Genomic DNA, 17,931 nt, shown 5'->3' on the forward strand with positions numbered 1-17,931 from the left:
TCATGTAGATGTCAAATCCTACTTTAATATTGATCCAACCAGTACTATACATAACACCCAAAATGTAGTTTTATCATAGATATTTATAAAAGGACAGGCATTATAGTATTTAGAAATTTGTCTCATTAGGATATCTGTAAATTGGTCAGGAGGTAGCCTTTGCCCATTTGTATCACTTTATGCTTCCAAATATGAAACCATGATTACCATTGTCTATAGAGTAGAATAGAACAGAACAGAATAGAATAGTAGCTGGAAGGGACCTTGGAGGTCTTCTAGTCCAGTCCCCTGCTCGAGCAGGAGAACCTATACCATTTCAGACAAGTGACTGTCTAGTCTCTTCTTTAAAATCTCCAGTGATGGAGCGCCCACAATTTCTGAAGGCAGGTTTTAGTCTTTATAGAATTCTTTGCTTTTCTGCTCAGAATTGTTATCAGCAAATTTGATCACAATATTTACCCATTCCAGAACCAGTAAAAAAAAACCCACCAACACACCAGATTTCCTTGGGCACCTCCATTGTGAGAATTACTGATTACTTCTACATTCTTCAGCTGGAAATTTAGAAGAAGAACTCTCTACAACTTCCTGAATTTGTTCTGGAATTTGTTATGCGGGACCTTCTCAAAAACCAACTCTCTTGAAAATTTGAGGCTGAATTTGCAAGGGTAAAATGTTGCTTAGTGGGTATTGTAAACCCAAGCAGTGTGGCTAACATTGTGGTTCAGTATGTTGAGCAAACGTGGGCACATGGATGAATACTTAATCATAGTCAAATAAATCATGGGATAGCTTGACATGTGACACAGACCAAGCATGTGTCTGCTAAATCTCAAAGAACTGATGCTGAGACAGGGTTTCCCAGACTAGTCCTTCTTTATGATTAACAATGTTACTGTAAATAGTGCTTCACCAATAGTTCACTTGAACCAGACATATACCGGTAATTTTCTTTTCATAGATATATATAGACTGAAATAGAGATGAATTATATTTCCAGGCCTCTGGTTTCCAGGCCTCTGTTCCAGAGACTAGTTGTATGGAGAAGTTAACATTTGTAATGTAAAAAGATTTGAAACTTTACATTAAAAGAGGAATCTTGGGTAACACAATGTCGGCTGGTGACCCCCAGGGGGAGGGCCTTCTCTGTTGGGGCACCTGCTTGGTGGAATCAACTCCCCCGGGAGCTCTGGATGGCCCCAGACCTTCGGTCCTTTCGCCGTGACCTTAAGACATTTCTTTTCCAACAGGCCGACCTGGACTGATGATAATGGGGTTTTTAATTATGATTTTAAATGTTTTTATTGGTTTTAGTGGGACTTTGACCCAATTTAATTCTTTTTAAATATTTGTATTCGTTTGTATTTTATTGTTGTTAGCCGACCTGAGTCCTTTGGGAAATAGGGCGGCATACAAGTCTCATTATAAATAAATAAATAAACACTATACAATCCTTGTGAGCATCAAATGCCTAAAACTATTTGTCTCAGTTTGTTTGGCTTCCTCCCTAAAAATATAAATTCAGGCAGAGATATTTTGTTCAAGCTCTTCAGCAAGACTTAGTGTTATACACTGCTGTTTATTTCTTGGGTAACAGTCTGATAGGACGGGCTTGGTTCTTCTGGCATCAGAACTTCGTGACAATGAGATCAGTATTAATAGTTCAAGACTCACCTTCCTCATCTCTTCTTTGAGCAAAATTTTCATTTTCTAAAAAGTTTGTCTTCTTTCATCTAATAATTTTGTGACCATTCCCCGTGCAGCCACGCACTTGGGTTTCCCGATACTGTGCAAATTCTCCCCTGACCTGATCTGCAATATGCAATATTTGGGGACAGCTGCCAAAAGACTGAGGGTACAATAGCCACTCACTTGGCCATTAAGGACATTTCCAAGATTTACCTATTTCCACTTGGCAATGTAGCATGTCTTTTTTTTTGCATAATCTTTTACACTAACTACAAACTGATGTTTCATTTTTTTTACTCTCAACTGAGATCTTTTTTCCCCTTCAGCTGAGATTTTTCCCCCCCATCTTTTATTTGTCATTTTTAACACATCTGTGGATTGCAAACTGTATCCAGGCTAGAGAGCAATCTCACTTTCATCCACGTCCTACTTCAACATTAGCCAAAGAAGGAATCAAAAGGAGAAGAACTCCGCCAACTAAGAGAAATTGCCTGACAGAACAATTAACCAGTGGAATGGCTTGCCTTCACAAGTTGTGGGTGCTCCACCACTGGAGGTTTTTAAGAACAGACATTGGACAGCCATTTCGGGCAGGAGGTTGGAGTAGAAGACCTCTAAGGTCCCTTCCAATTCTGTTATTCAAGCCTTACCATTCCCCGATACTTTCCCTCCCTTTCTCTACAAAACCGCTCGCTCGGAAAAGGGCAGCAGCTTCAAACGCTGCTATTGAGCATGCGCTGCTTAAACGGAGCATGCTCATTTTGTCCCAGGAACTGAGGTCGAACGAGGAACATCGATGGCTGCGGAAAGAGAGATGGAAGGTGGGAAAAGTCGCTGCAACTGGAGAGGGCTTCCCTTTACCTTGATTCTGGGCTTCATCCTGGCGTTAGCCCCGCCGATCGCCCCCAGCCGGAGTCTCCGCTTCGTTACTTTGGTGAGCAGCCAACAAACCTGGCGGGAGGGGGCTAAGTGTGGAGGTGCCCGCGGGCAAATCGTTTGGTTTCAGGTGACACGTCCCAAGGGTTTTTAGGGAAAAAAGGGAAGGAGACGGATCTGCGGGCTGCCAAGAAGTTAACCGTGGATCCATTTTAAAAGCCTGGCTTGTGTAATCTGGCAGAAAAACAACGCCAGCCGCCGCCTTGACCAGCCGCTTTTGTGGCATCGGGACCGTGCATTGGGTTGCGCCCTGCCTTTTCCTTGCAGGTTGCTGGTCTGAGTGGAGGTGAAATCTTCGCGTATTGTTGCCATCCAAACGTTGCCATTCTCCACCTTTTATTTCTTGCGGGAACGTTGGAGGGGAAGAATCCAGGGATGATTGAAAGGGCTTAACCACGGATTCGAGGCTGGAAAGGCTAGTCGCCCGGTACGGCTATTCTGGCTAGTAACAGCAATTCCCCACCTTTGGAGCTAAATAGCGTTTCCCCAAACCTAAATTAGAACTGCCACAAGCAGGTGAATGGGCTACGCAGAATACATATATTTCTGATTTCTTGCAGTTGTATCGGCATGGAGATCGCTCTCCCGTGAAGACATATCCCCGAGATCCCTATCAGGAAAGCGCCTGGCCCCAAGGATTTGGACAGCTGTCTCAGGTGGGACTCCCAAAATAAATTGCCAGTGGGACTTAGAAGGCAAAGGGAACTACTTTTTTTGAAACGAGGAATAAAGAATCAAATGCTCTGTCAACAAGCGTCACTCAGGCACTTGTAGCAACAGTTTGACATTTCCTGTTTTGTTCTTTTTTCCCCCTCTCCCTTCTGCAGTGCTTTTTTTATACAACTTTCCTACTTTCTTTGCTGTCCCAAGAAGCAGTAGTATTGTAATATATATGTATACAAAACGTTAACAGTAAGTTAAAACCGTTATTCCATTTATTTCTGTGAGGTAAACAAATCTGACAGGAGAACACGCGGGAACTTTGACATCTGTCAAAGTTCCCCGCCAGGGCACAGGCGCAGCCACTGACAGCTCGCGGCTGTCAAAACACCAAGCCATGCGGAAATAAGAACTGTCAAGAGAAGACGGCAATGATTGGCTCGAGTAGACGCGGCGCCAAAAGAAACGATCCTGATTGGATCTCACTGACAGCTGCCGGCTATAAAAGCCGGACAAGTTATTCTGTTTTTGCCTTGTTCTAAATAAAGTCCTAGTTCTGTAACCTGTCGTCCCGAGTGGTCCTTCAGCTACTTCACTGGCGACGAGGATGGGATCGCTCCTGAGCTGAAGTCACAGCCGAGGAAGAGAGTTCCCGGCCAGAGCTGTCACTGGAAGTTTTAACTTCCGAACGGAGCGAGACCAGGACCGGACGACATGGCCAACTTCGGCCGTGTGAGGGAATTCGATACCCGCCATCCGGAGAGATGGCAGTCACACCTGGGGCAAGTCGAGGGGTTCCTCCTCGTGAGCAAAATCACCGACGACAGAGCAAAGGCCGCCGCCCTCCTGTACATCAGCGGGGCCCTGGTATATGACGCTGCCGTTGGGCTGTTCAGCCCGGTACCCATCACAGAAGTCTCCTACGCGGACCTGGTCGACCAGCTCAACAAACATTATATGCCGGCCCGCTCGGAGCTGTATTGGCGAGTACAATTCGCCCAGAAGAAGCAGTGACCGGACGAGCCCGCAAACGACTTCATCGCCGGGGTCAGGAATGCCGCGCATAACTGCTGCTTCCCCGACTTGGAAGACCGCATCAGGGACCAAGTGGTGATAGGCTTGAGGGACGAGCGGCTCCAGAAAAAACTGACATCAAAACCAGACATGAGCCTAGCCGAACTGACCCAAGAGATAATGGCCTATGAATATAACCACAAGAAAAAAACGACCACCGCAACCCCAGAAAGTCCAGCAACCGTATACCACGAGAATGCAACCCTCAGCGACAGCGACGAGTCAGTGGACTTCACAGACGGTGAAGCCCTTCAGCGCAGGATGGAGCGTCGACAACAGCGGAGAAGCGACATGTCAGATCGCCAAAGAGCCAGAAACCCCCCGCCACCACGACAGCTGCGGGGGCAACCATGCCCGGGGAAGCTGCCGGTTCCGGAACGCAAAATGCCACAATTGCGGAAAAACCGGCCACATCAAACCAGTGTGCCCACGCCGGCCCCGCGACAACGTGCATGATCTGTAGGCCAACCCCCCAGGTAGGACAACCGCCCAGGCCAACAAGGGAGGAGCGCCAGGAATCTTAGTGGGAACAATAGATAAGGTGCATAGCCTAAGTCCAAAAGTAAGGATCAGGGTAAAAATTCAGGGGGTCACCTGCCCCATGGAGGTGGACTCCGGGTCAGCAGTCTCCTTAATATCGTTCAAAACGTATCAGGAGATCTGCCAGCGAAGCAATAGGGAAATTCCCCTTAAAAAACCCAGGTCCATCTAGCAGATTTCCAAAAAAACCCCATTCCTCTAGAAGGGAAGGCTAAGGTCGATGTAGAATACAAAAAATTCAAGGGACCCCTGGAAGTCTTAGTGACTCCAGGGAACCGCACCAACCTAATCGGGCTGAACTGGTTCAGCCCTCTGGGCATCGCCATTACTGGGGTAAACACAGTAGAAGCCTCTAGCCTCGAAGCCGTCTGCAACAAGTATGCAGACGTCTTTGATGGCACACTAGGGAAATACACTGGCCCTCCCATCGCCTTAAAATTAAATCCAACCATCCAGCCCATAAAGATAAGAGCTAGGAGGGTTCCATTTGCCCTCAAAGAAAAAATAGAGAACGAGCTAGAACGCCTCGTAGGACTAGGGGTGCTGGAACCTACAGAAGGGGGAAGTTGGGAGACCCCAATAGTCACCCCAGTTAAACCTAACGGGGAAATTAGATTATGTACAGACTATAAAGCGACCCTTAACCTAGCCCTCAGCCCCCATGCTTACCCGGTGCCAGCGGTGAGGGACGTCCTTGCTTCCATCCGCTCCGGCGCCATTTTCGCAAAACTTGATCTGACGCAGGCGTACTTGCAACTGCCTGTCACAAATGACACCACGGAAGCTCAAACAATTGTCACCCACCGCGGTGCATTTAAAGTGAAAAGACTCCAATTTGGCATATCGGCAGCCCCGGGTATCTTCCAAGGTATCATGGAAAAAACCTTAAAAGGGATACCCGGGGTCTGCCCCTATTTCGACGATGTTCTCATCGCCGGAGAAAACGAAGCAAACTTAGCTGACAGACTGTCAGCTGTGCTGAGCCGACTCAGAGAAGCCGGTCTCAAACTAAAACGGGAAAAGTGCTCCATTGGAGTCACTTCCACAGAATTCCTAGGGTACAAAATAGACGCCCAAGGCATCCACCCCACCACAGAAAAACTAAAGGCTATTCAGACAGCCCCCAGTCCAAAGAATAAACAAGAGCTCCAAGCCTTTTTGGGGTTATTAAACTTCTACCATGCTTTCCTTCCCCACAAAGCCACTATAGCAGAGCCTCTCCATAGGCTCCTAGACAAGGGAACTGCCTGGTCCTGGACCAAAACACATGAAAATAGCTTCCAGTCATTAAAAAATATTATCTGTAACAGTTCAACAGTCACCCTCTTTAGAGAAGACACACCGGTATGCATCGCTTGCGATGCATCTCCCTATGGAATTGGGGCAGTATTAAGTCACCTTTACAAGGATGGCACCCAAAGACCCATAGCTTTTTATTCACGCACCCTGTCAAAAGCTGAAAGAAACTACGCACAAATCGATAGAGAAGCACTAGCAATAGTCGCAGGGGTAAAAAAGTTCCATGACTATCTCTATGGGAGACCCTTTACCATATTCACGGATCACAAACCCCTACTAGGAATTTTCACTTGGGATAAAACAACCCCGCAGATTCTGTCACCAAGAATACTGCGTTGGTCCACCTTCTTATCAGCATATTCATACAAATTAATACATAAGCCAGGGAAAGAATTAGGGCACGCAGACTGCCTCAGCAGACTACCAATCCAAGGCAAGGACCCTGACCCAGCCCCAGCAGGGCAGATTCTAGCAATATCCCAACTTCCTGACTGCCCCCTCTCCGCTAAAATTATAGCTATAAATTCAGCTAAGGACAAAATACTCAGCAGAATCCTCAGATGGACAACCACAGGATGGCCAGCAAAAAATCTACACCCTCAATTTCAGCCATACTATAACAGGAAAAACGAAATATCTTCACACCTGGGATGCCTTTTGTGGGGAAACAGGGTAGTAATACCTGACAAAAACATAGCACAAACATTAGACACCTTACACGAAGGGCATCCTGGCATAGTTAAAATGAAGTCTCTGGCCAGAAGCTATGTCTGGTGGCCTGGCATTGATAAAGAAATAGAAAAATATGTGGGAGGGTGCTACACCTGTCAGTCAACACGAAGCGAGCCACCCCAAGCCCCAATTCATAAATGGGAAACTACAAAAAACCCATGGTCACGTATACATTTAGATTTTGCAGGACCAATCCAAGGGCAAAGTTTCCTAATAATAGTTGACAGCTATTCAAAATGGTTAGAAGTAATTCCCCTTAGGAAAACCACTTCAGGGGCCACCATACAAGCCCTTAGGAAAATATTCGCCACCCACGGCCTCCCAGACACCATGGTCTCAGACAACGGACCTCAATTCACCTCTCGTGAATTTCAGATGTTCGCTATGAAGAACTGTATTAGACTAGTCACGTCTGCACCGTTCCACCCATCGACGAACGGGATGGCTGAAATTATGGTGCGCTCCACAAAAGAAGCCTTAAAAAAGTTCGTAAAGGGGAACTGGCAGTGTCGACTCAGCCAGTTCCTAATGTCACAACATACAACTCCCTGCACGACAACCGGCAAGACACCAGCAGAGCTAAGATGGGGGAGGAGACTGATAACGCGCCTCGACAGACTTCATCCCGACACTTACACCACGGAGCCAGATCACCCCTCCCACCTCGAACATTTAAGCCTGGGCAAATGATCTGGGCACGATCATACACAGCCAAACAAAAATGGGTCCTAGGGACAGTGTTACAACAAACAGGACCCATTTCCTACCTAATACACACACCTACCGAAGGCAATCTACAACGGCACATTGATCAGCTCAGACCAAGACAACCACAACACCACCCAGACCCTCACCCACAGGACCACCAAAACCCACCCCCCGGAGACATATTGCCTATACCAAATCAAGGGGAGGAGGATCAAGAGAACTTGCCTCTACCGGAGCCAGACATCATACCACCCCCAAGGCGTTCAAACAGGAACAGAAGAGCCCCTACATATTTGAAAGACTACCAATGGGCCGGCTCCAGCAACCAACAAGGGGGAGGAAACACTCCAGGGGAGGGGTAAGGGGTGTAATATATATGTATACAAAACGTTAACAGTAAGTTAAAACTGTTATTCCATTTATTTCTGTGAGGTAAACAAATCTGACAGGAGAACACGCGGGAACTTTGACAGCTGTCAAAGTTCCCCGCCAGGGCGCAGGCGCAGCCACTGACAGCTCGCGGCTGTCAAAACACCAAGCCATGCGGAAATAAGAACTGTCAAGAGAAGATGGCAATGATTGGCTCGACTAGACGCGGCGCCAAAAGAAACAATCATGATTGGATCTCACTGACAGCTGCCGGCTATAAAAGCCGGACAAGTTACCGGTATTCTGTTTTTGCCTTGTTCTAAATAAAGTCCTAGTTCTGTAACCTGTCGTCCCGAGTGGTCCTTCGGCTACTTCAAGTATTACTCAAAATCCAAGGAGATTATCAGTTGTTATAATTAACTAATATGTTTATCATATTGTAATAACCTAAAATTTAAAAGAAGGAAAGAGGACAGAAAACAGACCTTTGAGGGGTTGTTCTCTCCATTTTTGTCCACATTTCCTCCACTGAAAACTGCTGTATAGCATTCTTTTTCCTCTGTGCTGTTTTGTAAAATAGCATTTAAGGCCTGCTTAACTGTTAATTTGTCCCCATTGATATGAATAGGAAGGGATGCAGCAACAGTGGGACCTGGGCCGAGCTCTTCGTAGGCGTTACTACGGATTCCTGAATGCTTCATACAATAGGCAAGAGGTTGGTGCATTACGTATGATTAGCAGTAACAGTACACCTTATTCTTCTACGCATTTTGCATAATATTGCTTTACCCCAAAAGGGAAGAGGTATATATAATAATTTTATTTCCTATTTAATCTGTTGCATAATGATACATTATATTGGAGAAAGACATTGAATGATGTCCCACAAGGAAGAGGGCTAAGTCAATATTCATATAAATGTCTCAGAGAAAGAGATGGAGGTAAAACCTATTGGTTTACATGTGATACAATATTGGGTGGGATAGTTAACACCCTACAACTTGGCAACTTTAAGACTTTAACTTAAAGTTGTAGACTTTAACCCACAGAATTCCCCAGCCAGTATGAAGTCCATGTATCTTAAAGTTGCCAAGATGGGAAACCCTTACCGTAGAGGACAAAAATAAAATTCAAAATAACAATCACACTTAGTGAAACAATCACACTTAGCGTGGAAGATATTTACCTTTGGTGGTAAAGTTTGTGAAAAAAAAGTTTGGAAAAGTAAATGATTGGAAACTGAGTTTAATCTAGCAGTGGGGATATAGGTGCAAAAATTGGAAACCCAATATAGGTTTCATCAATATGATATAATGTCCAATTACACGACCCAATCATTCCACATTATTCTGTTTTAATGTGATCCTACCTTGAATCCTGAGTCCAGTTTCAGGCATCACTTTATAAAGGAATTAATGAAATCAGAACAGGTTCAGTGAAGACTAATGAGGATGATTAGAATTAGAAACCAAGTCCAGTGAAGAAAGATTAAAGTGGGCATTTGACTTAAGAAAAGATGGCTGAAAGGAGATACAGCATTCTTCAGATAACTGAAGGAATGTCAGACAGAAGGTGGTTAAGATGTGTTCTCTCTCATCCTAAATTGCAAGACACAAAGTAACTGACTGAATTTTTAGGAAAGCAGGTTCCGATTGAATGTTTTAAAACACTTTTTAACAATGACAATGCATCAATTATTTAGAGAGAGCTCCCTTTTGTTAGGCCAGGGGTAGGCAACCTTGGCTCTTTTATGACTCATGGACTTCAACTCCCAGAAATCCTGAGCCAGCTCAGGAATTCTGGGAGTTGAAGTCCATGAGGCATAAAAGAGCCGAGGTTGCCTACCCCTGTGTTAGGCAGATGACAGATGGCCCTCTGTTGGAAAGCATTAATTAAGATTCTTGCACTGAGCAGGGGATTGCATTCAAAGGAGTCAGTGTCCCTTTCTAATTCCACAACCATTGCCCAATTATTTATTCAGTATAGTTTATTCAGTATAGTTTAGAAACATTTAATTTTGGTTGCTTGGGCCACTCCCTTTTCAAAGAACTGGTTGTTTTGACAAACATATCTGAATGATTTGTTCACCTATTTACTTATGGCACAATGTGTTCTGGTCAAGAACAACGTTGTTTTGTAGGATTAATTCACAAATATGTGGACATGCCTGAAGAAAAAGCCAATTCCTATTTCTATGGGAAGGCTCATTTCCCATAAGTTTACAATTCAGGGAAATCCATAGACTATAGAAGTGGAGAACTTAATTAAGTGACTGTCCGTGTTTCTGAAAGACAGCTCTGGGGGGGTATTTTTTTTAGCCATTACGTGTGTATCAAAGTGTCTTAATTGGTCTGTGACATTGGAAGCTGATCCAGATCAAAACCACCATTGGTCCTAAAAGTCTTTTTCCTGAGATGCATATCTTGGACTCCTCAGTGAATTTTGTTGGCATTACTCTATATAGCTTTATTATTTTCTGCTGCACTCGATGGCTGTACTTTAACAGCCTTACAAATTCTTTGCTTTCCGTGATCACTAGAAGACGTAGAAAATCAGATTATCACCATTTAGCTGCCCTGAAAGAAATTTCCAGTTTCCTTCTTTTCTTCTCCCCAATAATCCTTTTCAGAATTGCGCTCTAGCAGGAGCTTAACCTTCTGAAGCAGTATTACTTGAAAGAAATGGGAAGCCTCATAGCTTTTCCCTCTCCCAATCTTGTTGCTGGCTCAGGAATTCTGGGAGTTGAAGTCCACAAGTCATAAAAGAGTCAAAGTTGCCTACCCCTGCGCTAGATTATAGCAAATTCTTACGCAAGGTCACTGAGAAAAGGTACTCTAGACTCTCATCCATAACGTTACTTTTGAGTACTGCACAATCAGTGGCGTAGCGTGGGGGGTGCAGGGGGGGCCGGCCGCACCAGGCGCAACATCTGGGGGGGCGCACTCGGGAGGGATGGAAGACGCGCCGAAGCGCCCTTCGTGCGGCTGGAGTCCTGCGGGGGGGATCCGGGGCTGAGGCGCACTCGGGGAAGCAGCAACTCACAACCAGCTACTCTTGGGGGACGGAGGCACAAAGCCGGCCAGACAGGGCTCGGAGCCATCCCAGACCACAGCTGCACTTCCACCTTTCCCAGGGCGGCCCCCACAGACGGAGCGCATTGCAGGGCACCAGCATGCCCCACTGCCAGAGAAGCGCCCGCTGGTGCGGCCCCGACTCCCTCACCCCGCGGCAGGTGGCGGCGGCGTAGCGGGGCTTGCGAAAAGCGGGGCGGTCGGCGGAGGCTGCTCCCGGCGCCGGGCAAGGGCAAGCAGGGCAAGGTCGCTCCTGCTCAAAAGCCAGAGTTCAGCGGCTGGCGAGGCGCTTGCGCAGGGCTCTCCCGGGGCTGGCGGGCCGAACGGGGACCGGCCTCCCCCTCTCCGCGCTAGAGCGGCCCCCGCGGTGGCAGCCCGGCGCACGTGGCTGAGGGGGCGGCGGTGGCGGGAGGGGGGTCAGAGGAGCGAGCCGAGCTCTCCCGGGGCAGCAGGTGCAGGCTGGTGCGGCTCCAGGCTCAGCCGCAGCTCCGGCCAAGGGCTGCCAAGCTCACGGGGCGTCGTGCCGGCCCCCTCCCTCGCTCCCCGTGCCCGGATGCGCCCCCGGCGGAAGCCCCGGCCAGCCGCGGTGCATGCCTGAGCGAGACGGGCAGCTGCGCTGGCGGGTCCCGCTCTCTTCCAGGCATCAGAGGTAAGAAAGGGACGGCGGCGCCCCCAGCCGCCCCCCCCGCCGGCTCCGAAGCGGAGGCTCCGCTGCGCCGCCCAGCTACTGGCACGGCCTCGGGTCCCGGCGCTTCTGCCGCACGTGAGGGAGGGGATGCCGGACCTTCCCCCTTTTCCCGGGGGAGGCGTGGGTGAGGGGTGCGGCGGACGCCCAGGATGCGGGGCTCCCTGCGGCAGACTCGAGTGCTAAAATCCACGGGTTAGGGGGCGCAAATTACTTGCCTTGCCCCGGGTGCTGACAACCCACGCTACGCCACTGTGCACAATGAATAATGGAGGGATAGATTGAACACTTGTGCCGCTGCACTTTGAACCACAGCTCTTGGATCGAAATAGTTGTCAGCTCAAGATGTGCGGTCTCGATTAAAATAGACCTCCTATGCTTGTTCTTAGATAGCCTGAGTAATGACAGTGACACTAAGGTAATTTGTTTCTATTTGGCTCTTCTCTCTGGCAGATCTTTGTTCGCAGTACAGATTTTGATCGGACCTTGATGAGTGCCGAGGCAAATCTGGCAGGCCTGTATCCTCCAGAAGAGCAGCAAGTGTTTAATCCCAATATTTCTTGGCAGCCTATCCCTGTACACACTGTACCTGATGACATGGAGAAGGTGAGTCACTTTAACAGGTCAATGTTGGAAGGTTAGATCTCTTTCTGTCAAAATATCTCTCTCCAGTACTTTTTTTTCCCTACTACCTTGAACTCCACTCTTCTGCCTTTTTGCTTTAATTCCCAGCTTTAATAGGAGAGCTGCGAGGTGCAGTGGAATCTGATGTTCACAAAAGCTTATGCCTAATTAATAAAACCTTGTCAGTCTTAAAAAGGGCTACGAGACTCTTTCTGATTTTTAACTGCCAGACATTTCTTAGCCAAAATTGCTTAAGATATGTAGCTCCTAGAGAAGCAGATTGTCATGAAATTAGTGATTAGAAAGAGGCATTTGTACTCAAATTACCAGTTTTAATCTAATATCAATGTTGCCTCTTTCCAGCTCTTGCGGTTTCCATTATCTCCCTGTCCCCGTTATGAACAACTGCAAAATGAGACCAGGCAGACGCCAGAGTATATAAATATGACCCTCCAGAATATGGTACATTGCTTTCCATGTATTTTTATACATCATGTGATATTTTGTTTTCTTTATATAATTATTGGGATCAAGGAAAGATAGAAAATATTTTTTTTTTACTTCTACAGCAATTCTTGAAAATGGTAGCAAACATGACAGGAATTCAGGATGTTTCCCTTGAATCTGTCTGGAGTGTGCACGATGCACTCTTCTGTGAGGTATGTTTTTAAGCTAATCATTTGCTTTTAGTACTTTTTAAAATTGTGGCCTTAGTAATGTTTGAAATTGCCTATGCTCTTGCTCAAGAGCTACTTAAATTAGATATTAACAGATTGGTGGAAAATGTTCAGGACTTGATTGTGCTGTTCAGAAATACTTCTGTTATTACTCAAATTCTAATTATGGTATACCATGCATATAACAACTGTATCATAAGAAAGTTTTTGATATATGACTCGGTTACTGAAAGTGAGTGCATCTTCTCTTTGAGGAGTACGTCTGCATGAGTGTATTTGTTATTGATCCCCCTTCAGACAATTTACTCTGAAAAGATAAGAGACCCTCCGGTATTGGTGGTGCAACCAAAAATACACAATACTGCCTTCCCCTTTTCTGAATAGCAGCTTCTCTTCTATCAGAAAATCTGCAAACTGATTACAGAAAGAAACCAGAAGTATATACAAGTACATTGTTCCAAACCTCTAGCACGCCTTTCACTATCTGGTAAAACTCTGACGTGGTTTTTAATACCATCTATAAATGATAAAAAGCTGTAATGACTGAAGGTCAGAATGAGAAAGGCTTCTCTGTCCAAATTGTATTCCTGTAAAACCTCTGCATATTCTTCTTCCATAAAAGAGAATTATTTCCCTGCCTTTAGGCTTTACTGTTGCAATATAGATTAACTCTGTCCTCCATATTCTTACTGACAGGTATATTGTCTAATATTAGTGTCTGTAGTTAACGTAGAAAGAGGACTCGCTCACTTACACACAGACCCCGATCTGTGCAACAGAAGAAAAAAATCCTTATGCAAACGTACTTCAGATTCTATCAGATTAGGGGACATCTTAGTCACATAGTTTCACAAACCACCAGATATGACTTTTGATTTCATGGAGCTAGTAATATGGAAAAGATCCAAATTCTGATAATGATCTTAACAGTGATAACGATAAGTGGAATATTACTTCATAAATTGGATTGATAAATTGATGAAAATCTAGGTTGAATCTGATACATGATTTTAAATTGACAGGTTCCTTTAACATGACTAATAGAAATGAAGTTAGTCTGCATTTAATATTTGTCAGCAGTAATATTGTATCACATCACACTTTAATTTTAAACCCAATTCCATATTCTCAACATCCTCCTGCTGCTTCTCTTTACAGAATAATTTGAGGGAAGCCAAATGAAACATTTTACAGGAAGTCCTCAAGTTACGAATGTATTGGAGCCTGCCCATTCCATCCATAACTCAAGGATTCGTAGGAGTGAACCTCATACTTTGAATGCAATTCACTCCCAGCTTTTGCCCATGCATTCGCTAATTTAATGCATGGGCGAATGCACGGCTCGTTAAGTGAACATGAGGTATCTCAGGGTTGGGAAGGCCATGAGGGACCTAGTGAGGGAACAGGCCACCGGCTTCAGACCACCCAAGCCCCGCCCCCCCAAGATACTTTGTGCTCCCTCCCCTGGGATCCCCACAATTGCTCCCCTGCCCAATCCTGGCGCGCCAGGTCACTTACCTTGGAAGCCTTTCTGTTTCTTTCTCCGCTTCCGGCAAGAGCAGAGGGAGGCCTCTGGAGGCCCACTAAAGTCTCCCCCAGCCTCCTCTATGGGCAGCAGTGGCCTGGAAAAGGCCTCTGACACATGGATCAGGCCTCTGGATGCCCTCTGAAGCCTCCCCCAGCCTCCTTTCCAGGCGGCAGCAGCCTGGAAAAAGCTGACACCCAGATCGAGCCTCCAGAGGCATGCGGAAGCCTCCCCCGGCTTCTGTTCTGTTGCAGAGAACAGAGGCCTAAATTACCGTGAGATATGCAAGATCAGTAGTGTGAGCTCTCACGCCACTGATCTTGCATGATCTTGCATTATATTAGGCCTCCATTCTCTGCGAATGCATCAAAGGCCTGGAGCAGCTAAGAAAGTGAAGGATCTCTTGATCTTCGCAAGGTATCCATAGGCCTAGAGTGCTTAGGAAGATGCAGGGGGTGGGGGAGGGAGAGAATAGCTAGGGTGAATGTTGCAGTGCCACTGCAGTCATTTGTAAGGGTGAACAACTGCCACAGTGTGGCAACATTCGTAATTTTGGGATTTTTTCATAAACTGTAGGGGACGCTTTTCGTGTAACTTCGAATGTTCATTAAGGGAATGCTCATAACTCAAGATGTCATGGTTCCAATTAATAAGACAGATCAAAGTACACTGCATCATTGTTTATTTCAAAAAAGTTTATAATAATGAAAATGGAGCATCGGCACTCATGGGTGGATGCCAGAATCTGAATTCTCCTCCCCTTGACACACCACACCATACAGAATTTCCCTCCCTTATTTACACGTCATGAATCACATTTACCAATTAATTTAACACACAAAGTTTCACTTCCCTTCTGAAGTGGCTATCCCTTATCTTGTCAAAACATCCAGGTTGCATTCCTCCCACGCTTTAGTGATTCAAAACCAAACAGTTAAAGCAAAAAGGCTGCCTCTTTTATTGTCAGTGCAAAAAGATGTCAATGTTTGCAGCATTCACACAGGGATTACCTGTACTTCAGTGACTTTTCAGTAGTACCTGTGACCCTACACACGTGTACACTGCTATAGAAAATATAAAATCTGACATATATATCTGAAAATATATCTAAAAATATGTAATCTGACCTAGAATTGAGGAGAAATTTCCTGACAGTTAGAACAATTAATCAGTGGAACAACCTGCCTCCAGAAGTTGTGAATGCTTCAACACTGGAAGTTTTTAAGAAGAGACTGGACAACCATTTGTCTGAAGTGGTATAGGGTTTCCTGCCTGAGCAGGGGGTTGGACTAGATCAGGGCTTTTCAACCAATGGTACGGGTACCACCTGTGGTACATTGGCACCTGGCAGGTGGTACGCGACCATCCTAGAAAAGTGGTAGCAGGGGAGGGGATTGAGCTGAACTGGTGGCAGCACCGCACAAGGCTGAGCGAGAGACAGCTGGATCTACAGGGCTGTCGGCTCAGTGGAAGCACCAGGATCAGCACTTCTTCAGGGTTGTCAGGGCTCAGCAGAAGCGCCAGGATCAGCGCCAGGCTCCACCTGGAGCTCGGTGCTGATCCTGGCGCTTCTGAGCCCAGAAGTGCCGATCAGCATCTCCAGGATCCTGTGATTTACATTCAGATGCTTGGCAACTGATTCATATTTATGATGGTCAGTGTCCCAGGGTCATGTGAAGTGAGCAAAACCTGCTGCAACCACCCAGCAGACAGGAGAAATAAAAACCAAACACCCCCCACCCCACCCCCACTGCCAATCCTCAACAGAAATGTTCACAACAGTGAAAACCTCGGACAGGAGGAAGAGCGCTGCCGGGCGGGCAGGTAGGTGTCTTGCTCGGCTGTGGCTTGGGGGGCACTTTTTTCAGTGTCATTGAAACTTCGAACAGTCACTAAGTGAACTGTTGTAAGTCGAGAACTACCTGTACTTCATCACTTTTTTCTCTTTTTTTGGTCAAGTTTTTGACACCTTGCTAGGTGACTGGTGGTACTCAGATGTTGCCATGTATCCTAAAAGTGGTAAAATGGGTGAAAATGTTGAAAAGCCCTGGACTAGATGACCTCCAAGGTCCCTTAAAATTTTTATTATTATTGTTGTTGCTCTTATTTCAAATTATGTTAATCCCTGTTAAATTCTTAAAATGGCTACAAAAGTTTTCCTGCTGAAAAAATAACATATATTCGTTAAATTTAAAATTTTCATAGTCAATATGAAATAAGCTTTTCCAACTTGAAAGTCTATAACCCTATGTACAAATATTTAATCATTTGGATATTGGAGCTATTATTAATATTTTGATGAAAAATTAGCTACTGTTTAATAATTACTAAATGATGTTGGGTTTGTACATTATTCTCTTTCACCACTCCAAAATTGTATTAAGCTGACATAGTTCTGTGATTTTAGGAATATTTACATTCATTCTCCAAAGGCCAACCAACCTTTTTCTTGTGGTCTCTTTTTAGAAAATGCACAAAATGCATCTTCCAGCATGGGTAAATCCTATGGTGATGGCCAAACTGAAGGAGCTAAAAGATTTCAGTTTTAATTTCCTTTTTGGCATCCACAGACAAGTAGAGAAATCTCGTCTGCAGGGTGGTAAGTAAAGAATAAATATTTATTCAAGTAATGCCTGGGGAGTGTCTAAAAGGGATTATGATCTAGGGTTGTTTTTTTCTTACTATAGGAGTTCTTTTGTCTCAAATAAGGAAGAATCTTACCTTAGCTACAAAAGACTCAGCACCCCATCACCTTAAAATGCTTATGTACTCAGCGGTAAGTTTGGTGTGTCAAGTCAGCTACCTAGTTTCCTGATCTTATCCTCTCTCATCATTGCACAAAAACAGACCCAGATACTCCCCTTCTGTAATACACTACGAAATACTCTTTGTTGTAAGGACAAATGCTAACTATTAGTTACATTCTAGAATCCTTTTTGTTTTCATCCCACTGTAGTTCAGGAAATTCTTCATTTAAAATATGTGTTTTAGATTGTCTTCTGTGCACACTAAGGGGAAGATTCACGTACTTCTTTCCTCAGCACGACACCACTCTTGCGGCACTGCAGACAGCTCTGAATGTTTACAACGGGAAACAACCACCATATGCTTCATGTCATATATTTGAACTGTACCAAGAAGACGACGGGTGAGGGCTTTGCTCGGGATATCAAAGGGATATAAGTACTCAAAGTCAGCTGCGTGCTGGGCTTTTTTTAATGTTCAGAATATACTCAGAAAAGACAAATGAGTTTAAAAAAGAATTACAATCTTCAGAGCAATCCATAGTTACCTTTTCCAATCCGTTGAAAACAATTATTATTTTCCACCAGTGCTAATGAG

The 17,931-nt window shown here is 45.3% G+C and overlaps 1 protein-coding gene across 4 annotated transcripts in view; it reads left to right on the plus strand.

Annotated features, from left to right (window-relative positions):
- The window catches only part of ACP2 (acid phosphatase 2, lysosomal), a 69,713-nt gene that overhangs the window by 48,675 nt on the left and 3,107 nt on the right, over positions 1-17,931 (plus strand). For 3 of the 4 annotated variants that reach the window (XM_083348796.1, XM_083348794.1, XM_083348795.1), the window contains exons 2-10: positions 2,460-2,623; positions 3,186-3,281; positions 8,636-8,722; positions 12,217-12,369; positions 12,751-12,849; positions 12,957-13,046; positions 17,056-17,188; positions 17,277-17,365; positions 17,631-17,737. In XM_083348796.1, coding sequence (XP_083204922.1) covers positions 2,486-2,623; positions 3,186-3,281; positions 8,636-8,722; positions 12,217-12,369; positions 12,751-12,849; positions 12,957-13,046; positions 17,056-17,188; positions 17,277-17,365; positions 17,631-17,737 — 992 coding nt within the window. In that variant the 5' untranslated portion in view covers positions 2,460-2,485. Of the gene's footprint in view, positions 1-2,459; positions 2,624-2,645; positions 3,053-3,185; positions 3,282-8,635; positions 8,723-12,216; positions 12,370-12,750; positions 12,850-12,956; positions 13,047-17,055; positions 17,189-17,276; positions 17,366-17,630; positions 17,738-17,931 lie in introns of those variants that run through there. The other variant, XM_083348797.1, reaches the window with a different exon arrangement.

The sequence above is a fragment of the Vipera ursinii genome, assembly GCF_947247035.1.
Source record: "Vipera ursinii genome assembly, chromosome: 1".
Classification (NCBI taxonomy): domain Eukaryota; kingdom Metazoa; phylum Chordata; class Lepidosauria; order Squamata; family Viperidae; genus Vipera; species Vipera ursinii.